The following is a 15422-nucleotide window of genomic DNA, read 5'->3' as shown; positions in this document are numbered from 1 at the left end:
CGGAGATCATAGATTATATTCCTGGAACACACTTTACAGTATCTATTCAACTAGAGATAGCTTGTGTAACAATTAGTTTTATCACATTTTTCACAGAAGCTAAAACTATAGATTATTCATTTAGAACTTTTCAGTGATTTTAAATGAGGGGCGCAAATTACAATAGTTTTCTTTCTAACTCGTGACTTTTGAATTCAGTGGCTGGAATATTAAAAAATAACACCATTTATATTAATAGCAGTCTTAGTCAAACACAAGATTCCTGAGAGCCATTCATAATCTGTTTCAAAGAATGACAGTATGTTTACTTACTGCCTGCAGTTCCATGATGACAGATAACAGACAAAAGATCGTAGGTTGTGATTTGAGATGCGCTCTCCTTGGAAAGAAAGGGTCGAAGGTCAAGACCTTCCAGTGGGAAAGACACATGGCTATTTACTTTAAAGGAGTACATCACTTCATGTCGAAAGCGTTTCAAATGAATACAAAGAATCTGGAAACGGGAGACAAAGTTTTGAAGTTAGAGCTAGCTATTTAAAACCCGATTACAAATCTTGCATAGAGACCACATATCCTGTCTGCCAGTCTTGCTTCCTATTGGCAAGACTTTTCTGTCAACATTTCCCATTGTAAATTGCTGTAACATTCCCCAGTCAACTTTGCTATGCCAACTATCACAATGTAGTTGCAGGATCTGGCCACCAGATGATACTGTGTACTGAGTTTCTAAAGTCTCTCCCAATTTGTATAAAACCATCTTTACCAACAGTAACTGATTGCGGGTGATGCCATTGACAAATTTACTGGCATTACATCACTGCATTGGATACCACTTTTTAAAAAGTAATATAATTGCTATAATATAGTTACTCTCACAAGAAATAAAGGCCTTAATTTGTATGTATAAAAACAAAAAAACTGCGGATGCTGGAAATCCAAAACAAAATTATAAAGATTTTCCTTTTCCCACCTATTTCCATTATATAAAAAAAACCCCACTAGAGCTATACCTTGAGTGCCCTACCATCCATTCTTAATTAGCACATTCGTTTAGATATTATCACCAACTTTAATTTTAACACCTATGTGTTCTATTGTACTATTGTCGTTGACATCTTTTGATGATCTGCTTCTATCACTGCTTGTTTGTCCCTACAACCACACCCCCCCACCCCCCCCCACCTCTTTGTCTCTCTATCTCTCTGCCCCCCCCACACACACACCCTAAACCAGCTTATATTTCAACTCTTTCTTGGACTCGAACGCAAGTTCTGTCGAAGGGTCATGAGGACTCGAAACGTCAACTCTTTTCTTCTCCGCCGATGATGCCAGACCTGCTGAGTTTTTCCAGGTAATTCTGTTTTTGTTCTTAATTTGTATGTGTTGCTCATGATACCGTTACAACACATAGCCAGGTAGTGAAGGATGGAACTGGAGTCTTTATACACATACAAGCTTTTATCTAGAGACACGCATTACATATGGTGCACTTCCAATCTAACAGCCAGTTTTGCTCTTATATATGAGCACAGGTGAATCCCCAGTTACTGGCCACTGCCTGAATACAATTAAACATCCCTATGTGCAATTAACACTATCCATCCTTCCAATCCCTGGTTTAGATAAGGTTACTGCAGTTACCACTTCATAGAATCGCGCAGCACAGAGGGAGCCCATTAAGCCCTTCATGCTCTTTGAAAGCATTATCCATTAGTATCATTCCCCTGCTCATTCTCCGTGACAGTTCACAGCTAACTAACAGTAACCAAACCATTACAATCTCCCAATCTAAACTGGATCACCTTGGGTAAAGAATTAAAATGTGAGAGGCGCACTTTGGCAAGAGAAGGGGAATGGGGAGGGAACTATTAAATCTCCATATCAGATGGCAAGTCGACACATGCTGCTCCTGCAATGCTTCCAGTTCTTTTAAAGGGCAGCACTATACGAACAGCTCACCTATCTCTCCCCTCTATGCAGAAACGGCACAGGTAGGCCCGAAGAGCTGGACACAATGTAAAAGAGCGTGGAGTTGAATGGGCAAGAGGAATAGGAAGATAAAATTAACCTGACAGCCAAGCCACAGTGGATCCAATTGTTTATCCATTTAAAAATAAAACTAATCACAATAATTGCTGGTTCCTACCTATTGCTCACTCAGGTCTTTCATACCCATTGAGCTCGTGAGGTGATTCAGAAGCAGCCGAGATTAAAATAGCAGATAATACGCAGTCATGGCCGGTCAGTACTTTTATTTAATGGTTCAATTGGAAACTAGCACCCTCAAAATTTCTTTAAGGAAACAGTTACCAAACAGGACCAAAGCATTGTAACTTTAACAATAAGTTATCAGCCAAAATAAAGAATCAATTACATATGCGCAATTTATGGAAGAAAATGAGAAATGTTGGATGTCTAAACGCTAAACTTTTATACAAACTATTGTGTACAAGTACAGGTTCATATTACCCAAAAACATACATTTAAGGTTGGATATGGTCTTGCCAAAACCATATACAGATACTAAGGTATTCAGCTGAGAAATCCATTGAATTATGCCTCACTACTGAATTTAGTTTTCTTCTGTCGAAAAATACAACTAACAGTGCTGAATTGCAGGGTTGGAATGTAGCCTGCATTTGAAATTCCGTATAATATAATTTAAATTTACCATGGCGTAGGATGACAAAATCTGGTTTGATGATGGGACAGTAATAAAAACTTATACAATATAGAGTCAAAAAACACAAAAAGATTTCCTTCAAACCACTTCATGAAGTGTTTATGCTGGTAGCATGCTTGCCTGTTTAAAATAGAATATGAAGCCACTTCTGTGCTTTTGATACTTTTTTTTTGCTGCTTACAGCAAAGCATAATAAATGGAAATGGCAACTTCAACACTTTGCATAATCAGGTTTCCAATTAGGAAAAGTCAACTTATGATAGACAGGCTTGCATATTTAAAAAAAGGAATGACTTCATCAGCAGCTGGTTATTAGCTAGACAACCACAACTGTGTCAGAAAAACTTTAGTAGGTTGGATGTTTGCTACCCACCTCTGGAAGTTTAAGGACTTTACAGTACTTGACTCCATTTCTCAACCTTAAAATGAAAATGCACAAGATCAGTTAACATAAAACAATGCAAACACTATACACATGTTGGAATAACATAAACAATGTCAAAGCATTAACCTCAACCCCATCCACTCTCTTTGTGGACAGTTACATGAAACAGACTAAGGAGAGATATTTGGGGAGGATAAAAAAGCAGCTTGGTGGTATAAACAGTTCAATTCAATTCCTGTTACGAATCAGAGGAAATATAGATAGCTTGAGGTAGAAGTCTGTCATCAGCATCCCTTTGTATTCTGAACTGGATATCCTAGAAATCAGGAAGCACTTTCTCCCCACCACGCCCACCCCCCCACCCCCCCCCACCTTGTATCCCAGAGTTCTTATGAGGTCATCTAGCCTGACACATTAACCCTATTTCTCTCTGCACTGATGCTGTCAGACCTGCTGAGTATTACTAGTATTTTCTGTTGTTAATGGCACTTCTTTCCTGCTCTTCAAAATAGTGCCATAAGTTCATTTACATCCTAAGAGGGCAGACATGGCCTCAGCTTAACGTCTCATCCAAAAAGAGCATGCAAGGCTGACACTAGAACATATACATACGATATGTGCAACGTGCATGAAGAATCATATTGATTCACTGATTATCCAATTACATTTCTTCAAAATACATCAGTTGTACCCAATCAGAATGAACCATTGAACAAGTGAAACACAACTCTAAGAAAAGCAGTTCATATTCCAACTTACTTCTTACATCGCTCACAACTGTACATATTGTCACCTGCAAAAAAAAAATTAAAAACCATTTAAGGGTATCCATTAAATTTGTTACTTGAAGATTAAAAAAACTCAATTATAGTTTCCATCTGCTGTGTCTAATAATCTGGAAGGCAGAGTCCCAGAGGGCAGTAAGTGCAAAGTCAATTGAGGTCTTCCTTTTAAACACAAATACTAAGTAGTTCAAATAAAAAAAACTAAAAGTTGCATTTATGTAGGACCTTTCGCAATGTTCCAAGGTGCTTTACAACCAATTAAATATTTGAAGTGTAGTTAAGTGTTGTAATTTAGGAAACATTGCAGCCAATCTGTGTATATCAAGCCACCACAGACAGCAATGTGATAATGATCAGATACTCTATTTTCAGTAATGTTGATTGAGTGTAACTATTGGTCTTGGCCTGGAAAAAAACTCTCCCGTGCTTTTCTTCAAAATAGTGCTATCCAAGGCACTTGCTTAAATGGAGGCCTCCCTGTGTAAGTGAAAAACGTAGAGCTATTCAAACGATTCTCTGCTTATGTCATGGCATGTTGTAGATAGAGGATACGAGATTTAGTGCAGGAAAGTCTTCTTTACACCAGATGCTCTAAGGCTGTGGAATTCACTGCTGGGGTTAGCGGTTGAGGCAGAAACTAGGATAAAATGAGACTGGTGAATGAAGGAAATGGGATAGATGGGGATATGAGAACAAGGTGGGTAAATGCGATAAGAACTGTATGCTCACGTGGAGGGTAAATGCCGACATGGACTGGTTGGGCCGAATGGCCTGTTTCCACGTTGTAACTTCTATGTATTTCTATGAAAAGCAAACAGTACAAAATAAATCTCACTGAACTCGCCTTTCAGCTCATCAGCAGCAAAAAAGGCAGCTAAACAATCTTCTAAAGTCACTACAGGACCCCAGAACCAGCTCGGGATGCAGGACACGACAAACCTGCAACGAGAATTGTATAAGTACCATGGTCAGTCAAAATGAGTATTTAGTTTTGAGCTAAAGTCAAGAGTTACAACCAGGAGTAAAAGTATAGGTTTTGAGCAGATAGTAAATAAAATGTGAGTGACCATTACAACATGGAAATAAAAATTGCATGCAAAGTAAACAATTTTATAGATCTATGCTTGAAATATATAGAAAATCCTTAAAATCAAATTTCGGTTCATAACTTGAACAGTCCCTTATTTTTCCTAATATGCAGTTATTCCTCTAATTCTTAACTCAATTTCATGCACAGACAGTTGAAACTCTGAACTAAGCCAAAATTTATTCTGCAGGAAATGCAGTGAGGACACTTGTTTCATTGAATTAAAGTTGCTGAATCAGCACAAGTGCAAGCGGAAAGAGGTTAGAGAGAGGAAGAGTTAACAGTGACTCCATAAATTTGGAGTGGGTCATATTAAGAGGCCGAGAGCTTGGAGGTTGAATTGTTCTATGGATCTACTAATATCACAAAGACACAAAGTGGAGGAACAGACAAAACATCCAAATAAACTGACGTCAGTTATGCAGAGATGAGATCGCAAGTGAGCGGCACAAATGTGGTCTGGATATCCTCAGTCGGCACCACTTCGCTTTGTCCTTTTGAAATGCCCACCTTCTGCTCAGTACTCATCTCCACAATCAAGGACATCATAAATTAGATTTGCTTGCTGGTGTCAGTTTTAGTAAAAGAAATTTTGGACAAAGGGAAGACAAGTTGAAACAAAAAAAAGCGGACCAGAGCAACACCAGTTATATCCAAAAAAAGTTTGGTCAAAAAGAAATTCAACATCTGTTCTTAGAAAACAAGTAAACACTCAATACGCAAACAACTCCATTATACCGAGTGTAAATTTATAACAATGTGCACTAAAACAAAGCGGAAAGGTTGGAGGGCTCAAAAATACTTGATGTAGCCATGCAGCATCCAGCAAGTTTTTCAAACACCATTTACCTTCTAATATAATCCATAATGAATGCTACCCATCCCTGTGTAGTGTAGGCATCACTACAGGTGCCAGTTTTCACTGGTATGTTTTGGTGGATGGACGCGTGCAGCTTTGCCAGGTCTTCCTTCCCAGGAATTGGCAGTGACAAATCCTGAAATGTTTCCACTGTGGAAGAAATCTGCAAAAGGAAAGAATGTGAACATACAAAACTAGAGGTTTAAATTGGAATCCAAAATTGCTGGTTTTGTGTACTGTGCAATTACCAGCTATTTTATGCAAGTAAATTACACCATGTACCAGCATTGCACTCAGTGCACCACTTCTCATCATTTAGGGTCAATTATTTTGTTCTTAAGTTTTAGTTGTATAACAAGTTTCTCTCATTATCTACCAAAGCAATCCATTGATTTTACAGGGTCTCTTTTAATTCAGTGTGCATCAAGATGAGAGGTACTATGGTGCCACTGGCAAGGTCATTTGTTGCCCATCCCTAACTGCCCTTGAACTGACTGGTTTGCTGAGGGCAGTTAAGGGTCAATTACATTGTTGTGGATCTGGAGTCACATGTAGGTCAGGCCAGGTAAGAATGGCAGGTTTCCTTCCCTAAAAGGACATTAGTGAACCAGGTGTGTTTTTAATGACAATTGATGATAGTTTCATAGCTTTCAATTCCAGATTTTTAAAAAAAAATAATTGAATTTAAATTCCACCAGCTGCTGTGGTGGGATTTGAACCAGTGTCCCCAGAGCATTAGCCTGAGCCTCTGAATTACTAGTCCAGTGTCTTTATCACTATGCCACTGTCTCCCTGCCAAGCTTCTTCTGATAGAAGCTCACATCTTAAGGCAGCTGGCCTGACTTTTTTTCTCCAAGAAATGTTGACCTCTGCAATGTGCCAATGAACAAATGCATTTACTGTCAGATCACATTCAAATGTAATTTTGGTGCTTCAGGCTGCCATGTGTCACTTAGTGATAACACAAAAAGTGAATATTAAATGTGTTTATTCTTACTGCCACTAGATCATTTTTATGGGTGTTATCAGCAGTTGGGCTGCGGTAGTAAAAATCTAAGTGCCAGTATTACCTTTTGCAAAAATTATATGAAAACTTGCCTATCTTAAAAGCACTGCAAAACTAAAACAACCCTCTTCTTTTGGGACATCAGCCTTGGCTCAATGGCAGCATTTTTGTCTGAGTCAAAAATGCCATAGGTTCAAGCTCCACTCCAGAGGCTTGAGCCTGCAACACAGGCTAATGTTTCTACTTCTGAGGGAGCTTTAAAACCCCCAAACTGAAGGAACAAGACTCCAGAAGTAGTAATGTTAATTTTCAGATGTTGACTTGCAGTAACTACCAATTTATCATGTTAGACTGAAACAGATTAGACTCAATTTCCTATGATGAGTCTAGTTTGCATCTACTATTCAAATACAGCAACTTTATGTCACTCGATGCATGTCAATAGTGAGGCAGGCAGCGAGGTGCCATTTTCACAAAGCAACTGACAGAGCAGCATACCTCAGGCAGCAACCTTTGGATTTTTTCATTAACTGCGCATCTGCCTCTCAGCTGAAAACCATAACACTTGGCAATTCTACTTCCAACAAGATAATTACATCAATAGAAGGATTAACTTTAAGGGTCGTGTGTGTTTAATGAGGGGAATCCATTTGGCAAGAATCAGATGAAAGCACACCAACTCCTCTGGACAAACACAGGATTCTGTGCCACGTTACTCCTTAAAAACTTGAGTGATGCTTACTCTGTCACAGGTGAGACACTGGACTAAGCTCAATATCGACCCATCAAAGATATCAGAGATTACACTGCGATACTTGGCCTGCTTTCTCTTTTTGGCAGATAACAGAAGCTGGGCTGAGTGAAGAAAAGAGAGAGGATTGAATTACATTTTGCAGGTAATATATAGAGTGTGATCAAGATAAAATTCCACATTAACAAAATCAACATTTTATAGAAAACACAACAGGATTGCTAGATTCATGTGATCTAGGTATGCAGGGCTAATAGTATTTTGGATGAAAATAATTTGCAGTACCTTATTAAAAATCTTTACCATTTAATAAGACTACAAAGCCAAGAAGGGCAGTTTCATCTTTCCGTAAACAAGACTATGCTAATGCCAGATCCTTATTTGACTAAAATGTACTACCTTTCCTCTACTATAGGATGTTTTAAGCATTCTGGCAAAAAACATTAATTTGAATTGCAAAGGAACTTGCTAAAAAAAAAATTATAATCATAATATTATAATAACTACACACGAAAGAAAGAACAAACAGTTCTGAACTTCATGTTAAGTTAAAAATTTGGCCTACAGAAAAACCCAACAAGGAAATGGTCTTCTTTTAAACTACTGGAGAAGGGTACCTTTTTTGAGGGAAAACAACGACACTGCCCGCATTGGACTTGCTCGAGGTGGGCTGCTGGACAAATTGGAATGAAGCTCCTGGTGGATGGGGCTGCAGGACCGAGATGTGCAGCGCATGTTTACATCATTGTCAGGTTCTAGGAGAGAGAAACAGGAATCAAACCAAACAGATTATATTGTACAGCCTCTGAGTAAGACTGCTGGGCATAACATATTGTCAGCTTTACATTGTGGGCCGGGAGGTGCTCAATATTTTTCATCTGTCACCTATAAAGCTAACAGGGAAGAGAAAACTTTACTCCCCATTGGCTGGGGCTGGCTTTCAATTTCAAGTTCTGCAGCCGAAATCTCAACTTAAATCTGACTAATCCAGATCATGGAATATCATTCTGCTTTATTGTCCACGTGTGACATAGCGTCAAAGGAGGAAGGGTATATATTATATAATGTTTTGCTAAAATCATGTTCTGAAACAACAGCATCTAACGGTAGAGTACCACAATATGCCTAGCCATTTAAACTCAGAGGCACAACAAGATTTAGAACCAGGCACAAATTAATTCTCTATTCACAATTTAAAGTCCAAAAATGCATTTAAAATGGGAAATTAAATACCACACCTGGTGTCCTACAAGCACTGTTGGAAGCCACAAGAGCTCTAGCATCTCCAGAGCCTCCAGCATCTCCAGAACTCAAAGATGTGTCCACATCTGCATCTTCATCAATTGGATCCACCGACCCTAGCTTGTGGTGCCCACATGAAAATTTTCTGTCCTTCTGCCTCTCCTTTTCTGAAATTCCTTTTCCGCATTCATCCTGGATCAGCAGCTCGGTCTCAATCTGCTTCTCAGCAGCACACCTGCTCCTATTCTCCCCTTCCCCTTTGTCACTGCTCGCGCCAGAGTCACAGGAGAGAAACTCATCCTCAGAAGGACTCCTGTCACCATCTCGCTTTTCATCTGTGTCACTCGAGGAGTCAGAGTCTCGTTCTGACAAGGGCTCCTTAAGTTCTTCGTGGAGCTGATCCATCAAACAGCGGAGAAATTCCTGCGTGTCCTGCAAAAATCAAAAGTATAACAGTAGGTGAATCTCAATTACCTGTTATGACAAATCTGTAGCCCTATAGTCATGGATTTAACTTTTAGATAAAGCCCAATGACCAATGGGAAGCTAGCAGTATAAATTGGCAGCCCTGCAATACTTTCAGAAGGGATTCCAACATTAACCTAGGACATGGGGGTCTCTGATGAAAAAAAACTAGTAATGCATCTGTTCAATTATAAGCAAACTCATATTTTGCTGCTTTTAGACCTGAACAATTTTAACTCTTCAATTACTATATGTTCACAAGATGCTTATTCTAAGTGCTGATGGCCATCCTGTTGAGTATAGACTGGTAGATGAAAGGTTCCACGTCTGGTCATACTCTGTTGTTCAAACTCTTATTTCTTTGTTTCCTACATTACATCATCTCAAAATGTACTTTAATGGCTGAAAAGTGCATTGGAACATCCTGGGGTAATGAAAGGCATTTCATGATTGCAAGCATTTGTTTTTTTTCAGTTGACACTCCAGTGTTGTGCTGAGGGAGTGCTGTACAGTTAGAGGTGTCTTTCAAATGAGACATTGAACCAAGGTCCAGTCTGTCCTTTGAGACGAATATAAAATAACCCATTGCACTATTTCAGTGTCCTGGCCTGCATTTATCACTTAACCAACATCACCCAAAAAGACCCCACAATAATCTAGTCACTATGGCAATTTTGTTTTTGTGATCTCAACTGTTTGCAATTCTGCCTGCTGCATTTTCTACATTACAATAATAACACCACTTCAAAAAGGACAATTTTAGATATGCACATTCATTGAAAAAATGCAAAAACAAATAAGGGCATTCTTTTAATGATTATTCACCAACTTTCCGAGATTATTTTAATTTATTATCTGCCTGTTTCATCCCTCTTCACTTTTCAAAGATCCTTTCTTGTTGATCACTTACTCCACAAGTCCTCATTATGAAGGGCTGGCACTTTTAGAAAAATGATTTTAACCTGTTTTTTGCCTTGTCCTCATGCTTTGCTTAGCTATAAAGGATGATATCTTCCTGCCTCCAGATCTAATGAAGGAACTATCCCAAAACAGCACAGGAAGAGGGAAATGATTCATTGTGTCCAAAACAAATTTCACTGCCTTGTTCTCTCAATATATTCTTTTCCCATCTGGTTTACTAAAGTCCTTTAGGGAAGGAAATCTGCCGTCCTTACCTGGTCTGGCCTCCACGTGACTCCAGAACCACAGCAATATGGTTGGCTCTATTTAAGAGTCTCAACAAGGGCAATTAGGGATGGGCAATAAATGGTGGCCTACTCAGCAATGCCCACATCTTATGAGCGAATAAAAAAAAAAATCTCCCTCTTGCTTCAAATGTTGTGTATTGAGCATTTTCACTTGGAAGTTGATAGTAATAAATGCACTTGGATAGAGAAATTCCTACAACTACAAGTTTCCCTTTTAAATGCATGGTACTTGAGGCTACTGCCACACAGAAAAAAAAACTACCTGTAATTAGGACAAAAGCAGCTTGAAATGTTTAAGTGGGGGGGGAGGGGAGAGAAGCAGTCATGATTCTCATTAGACAAGGATAATTACAATAAGATAGGAACCTGAAGTTATAGAGAACCTGATCATGTATTAGGATGTTGCAAAATGCTTCAAATAATAAATTGCTTTTAAATGCAATCAATATTATGTAGCCAAACATTTCGCACATAGCAACACAAATAGCAAATGAAACAAAAGAACAGCTAATGTACAATAACCAGTAAATATTGGTGGTGTTGGTTGAAGAATATTGACAAGGACGTTGGAAAAGCTTGTACTTCATCCAAAACAAAAACAGAAATACCTGGAAAAACTCAGCAGGTCTGGCAGCATCGGCGGAGAAGAGCAAAGTTGACGTTTCGAGTCCTCATGACCCTTCAACAGAATTAAGTAGAAATAGGAAAGGGGTGAAATATAAGCTGGTTTAAGGGGGGTGGGGGGTGGGGGGGGGTTGTTGGGACAAGCAAGCAGTGATAGGAGGAGATAACCAAAAGAACAAAGAGGTGTTGAAGGTGGTGTTATTATCTAAAAGAATGTGCTAATTAAGATTGGAGAGCAGGACAAGCAAGGTAGCTCTAGTGGGGGTGTGGTGAAATAAACCATGGGTGGAATACATTTAAAAATAATGAAATAGGTGGGAAAAGAAAATCTATATAAATTATTGGAAAAAACAAAAAGGAGGGGGAAGAAACGGAAAGGGGGTGGGAATGGAGGAGGGAGTTCAAGATCTAAAGTTGTTGAACTCAATTCAGTCCGGAAGGCTGTGAAGTGCCTAGTCGGAAGATGAGGTGCTGTTCCTCTAGTTTGCGTTGAGCTTCACTGGAACAATGCAGCAAGCCAAGGACAGACATGTGGGCAAGAGAGCAGTGTGGAGTGTTAAAATGGCAAGCGACAGGTCTGGGTCATGCTTGCGGACAGACCGAAGGTGTTCTGCAAAGCGGTCACCCAGTCTGCGTTTGGTCTCTCCAATGTAGAGGAAACCGCATTGGAAGCAACAAATGCAGTAGAACAAGTTGGGGGAAATGCAAGTGAAATGCTGCTTCACTTGAAAGGAGTGTTTGGGCCCTTGGACGGTGAGGAGAGAGGAAGTGAAGGGGCAGGTGTTGCATATTTTGCATTTACATGGGGAGGTGCCATAGGTGGGGTTGAGGAGTAAGGGGGTGATGGAGGAGTGGACCAGGGTGTCACGGAGGGAACAATCCCTACAGAATGCCAGGGTGGGGGGGAGTTGTGAAGGAAAGATGTGTTTGGTGGTGGCATCATGCTAGAGTTGGCGGAAATGGCGGAGAATGATCTTTTGAATGCGGAGGCTGGTGGGGTGATCAGTGAGGACAAGGGGGACCCTATCATGTTTCTGGGAGGGAGGAGAAGGCGTGAGGGCGGATGTGCAGGAGATGGGCAGGACACGGTTGAAGGCCCTGTCAACTACTGTGGGTGAGAAACCTTGGTTAAGGAAGGAGGACATGTCAGAGGAACTGTTTTTGAAGGTAGCATCATCAGAACAGATGCGATGGAGGCGAAGGAACTGAGAGAATGGGATGGAGTCCTTACAGGAAGCGGGGTGTGAGGAGCTGTAGTCGAGGTAGCTGTGGGAGTCGGTAGGCTTGTAATGGATATTGGTGGACAGTCCATCACCAGAAATTGAGACAGAGAGGTCAAGGAAAGGAAGTGTCAGAGATAGACCATGTTGAAATGATGGAGGGGTGGAGATTGGAAGCAAAATTAATAAATTTTTCCAGGTCCCAACAAGAACATGAAGCAGCACCGAAGTAATCATCGATGTACCGGAGAAAGAGTTGTGGGAGGAGCCAGAGTAGGACTGGAACAAGGAATGTTCCACATACCCCATAAAGTGACAGGCATAGCTGGGGCCCATGTGGGTACCCATAGCCACACCTTTTATTTGGAGGAAGTGAGAGGAGTTTAAGGAGAAATTGTTCAGTGTGAGAACAAGTTCAGCCAGACGGAGGATAGTGGTGGTGGATGGGGATTGTTCAGGCCTCTGTTCGAGGAAGAAGCTGAGAGCCCTCAGACCATCCCGGTGGGCGATTGAGGTGCAGAGGGATTGGACGTCCATGGTGAAAAGGAGGCGGTTGGGGCCAGGGAACTGGAAATTGTTGATGTGACGTAAGGTGTCAGAGGAATCACGGATGTAGGTGGGAAGGGACTGGACAAGGGGAGAGAGGAGGGAGTCAAGATAGCGAGAAATGAGTTCCGTGGGGCAGGAACAGGCTGACACGATCGGTCTGCCGGGACAGTCCTGTTTGTGGATTTTGGGTAGGAGGTAGAAGCGGGTCGTCCGAGGTTGGGCGACTATCAGGTTGGAAGCTGTGGAAGGAAGATCTCCAGAGGAGATGAAGTTAGTGACAGTCCTGGAAACAATGGCTTGATGTTCAGTGGTGGCTTGATGTTCAGTGGTGCGGTCATGGTACAGGGAGAGGTAGGGTGGAAGTGTCTGAGAGTTGACGCTCAGCCTCCGCAAGGTAGAGGTCAGTGCACCAGACAACAACAGCACCACGCTTGTCAGTGGGTTTGATGACAATGTTAGGGTTGGACCTGACCTGAGAGAACGGAGTGCAGTAAGTTCAGAGAGAGACAGGTTAGAATGGGTGAGAGGAGCAGAGAAATTGAGACAACTAATGTCATGCCGACAGTTCTCAATGAAAAGATCAAGAGAAGGTAAGAATCCAGAGGGAGAGGTCCAGGTGGAGGGAGAATATTGGAGGTGGGTGAAAGGATCCGTTGAATGGGGAGAGGACTCCTGCCCAAAGAAGTGAGCCCGGAGACAAAGACGACGGAAGAAGAATTCAGCATCATGCCGAGCCCGAAATTCATTGAGATGAGGGCGTAAGGGTATGAAACTAAGTCCTTTGCTGAGCACTGAACGTTCAGCGGAGAGAGGAAAGTCAGGGGGTATAGTGAATACACGGCCGCGGCTGGGATTGGAAGATGGGGTGGGGACGGAGGGACAGGCAGGGGTGGAGGGTCCTAGATGGGTGTTGGTGTCAATGCGTTGTTGGAGCTTACGTTCCTTAGCACTTGAGAGAAAGAGAAAAAGTTTCTTGTTGAGGCATTGGATGAGACGAAGAATAAAATGAAACTGGGGGCACGCACAGCTTTGAAAAAGGGTGCGGCGGTGCTGCTGGAGGGAGAGGTCGAGTGTGTTCATATGGCGGCGCATGGCACTGAGTGTGGATCTCAGAATGTGACGGGAACAGCAATCCGAGAAACGTTTTATGTCCTGGAGATACCTGTAATCCTGGGTGGGTTTGAAACATGAGGGATGGAATTTCAGTTGAAATCCACGTGGGGTAAGCCGGAGATGGAGACAGTCACTGAGAAAGGAGATATGGCTGTGAAAGCAGGTTTTAGTAAACACCTTGTCAAACACCAGGAGAGAAATGGAAAGCAATGAAGGTGAACAAGGCAAAAGAGAGATTCGAAAATCCTGATGGAGAGTAGAACAAAATTTCTTCAAGGTAGGCATTTCTTGAAGGGAAGTGGCAGTCAAATAAACACAGAGATAAAAAAAAAAAACTGCGAATGCTGGAAATCCAATACAAAAACAGAAATACCTGGAAAAACTCAGGTCTGGCAGCATCGGCGAAGAACAGCAAAGTTGACATTTCGAGACCTCATGACCCTTCAACAGAACTAAGTAGAAATAGGAAAGGGGTGAAATATAAGCTGGTTTAAGGGGGGCAGGGGGGTGGGGTGTGGAAAGAAGTGTGGGGGGGGTTGTTGGGACAAGCAAGCGGTGATAGGAGGAGATAACCAAAAGATGTCAGACAAAAGAACAAAGAGGTGTTGAAGGTGGTGATGTTATCTAAAAGAATGTGCTAATTAAGATTGGAGAGCAGGACAAGCAAAGTAGCTCTAGTGGGGGTAGGGTGAAATAAACCATGGGTGGAATACATTTAAAAATAATGGAAATAGGTGGGAAAAGAAAAATCTATATAAATTATTGGAAAAAACAAAAGGGAGGGGGAAGAAACGGAAAGGGGTTGGGGATGGAGGAGGGAGTTTGAGATCCAAAGTTGTTGAACTCAATATTCAGTCCGGAAGGCTGTAAAGTGCCTAGTCGGAAGATGAGGTGCTGTTCCTCCAGTTTGCGTTGAGCTTCACTGGAACAATGCAGCAAGCCAAGGACGGACATGTGGGCAAGAGAGCAGGGTGGAGTGTTAAAATGGCAAGTGACAGGGAGGTCTGGGTCATGCTTGCGGACAGACCGAAGGTGTTCTGCAAAGCGGTCACCCAGTCTGCGTTTGGTCTCTCCAATGTAGAGGAACCCGCATTGGGAGCAACGAATGCAGTAGACCAAGTTGGGGGAAACGCAAGTGAAATGCTGCTTCACTTGAAAGGAGTGTTTGGGCCCTTGGACGGTGAGGAGAGAGGAAGTAAAGGGGCAGGTGTTGCATATTTTGCATTTGCATGGGGAGGTGCCGTAGGTGGCGGTTGAGGAGTAAGAGGGTGATGGAGGTACTTCATCCAGTAGTGCCATGGGATCTCTAATGCTGTAAGAGTAGGCCAATGGGGTCTCCATTTAATGTCTTACCAGAAGGATGGCACAAACGGGCAGCATTAGCACAGTACTGCACTGGACTGCCAGCTGTCCTTTGTGGACTCATGTCTAGAAAAGAGATATTA

At 41.6% G+C, this 15422-nt stretch overlaps 1 protein-coding gene across 3 annotated transcripts in view; it reads right to left on the bottom strand.

The window, feature by feature from the left end:
- Positions 1–15422, bottom strand: part of usp20 (ubiquitin specific peptidase 20) — a 130129-nt gene that overhangs the window by 11969 nt on the left and 102738 nt on the right. For all 3 annotated transcript variants that reach the window (XR_005943834.1, XM_041193962.1, XM_041193963.1), the window contains exons 10-17: positions 8795–9230; positions 8174–8311; positions 7548–7660; positions 5790–5962; positions 4698–4792; positions 3828–3861; positions 3057–3102; positions 313–493 (exon numbers count right to left, since the gene is read on the bottom strand). Coding sequence is in view for 2 of the 3 variants with exons in the window: in XM_041193962.1 (XP_041049896.1) it covers positions 313–493; positions 3057–3102; positions 3828–3861; positions 4698–4792; positions 5790–5962; positions 7548–7660; positions 8174–8311; positions 8795–9230 (1216 nt within the window). In the remaining variant the exon portion in view is untranslated. The remainder of the gene's footprint in view (positions 1–312; positions 494–3056; positions 3103–3827; positions 3862–4697; positions 4793–5789; positions 5963–7547; positions 7661–8173; positions 8312–8794; positions 9231–15422) is intronic.

The sequence above is a fragment of the Carcharodon carcharias genome, chromosome 8, assembly GCF_017639515.1.
Source record: "Carcharodon carcharias isolate sCarCar2 chromosome 8, sCarCar2.pri, whole genome shotgun sequence".
In the NCBI taxonomy this organism is placed as follows: Eukaryota; Metazoa; Chordata; class Chondrichthyes; order Lamniformes; family Lamnidae; genus Carcharodon; species Carcharodon carcharias.
Note: the sequence above shows the minus strand (reverse complement) of the source record. Positions and strands in the feature narration are given on the sequence as shown.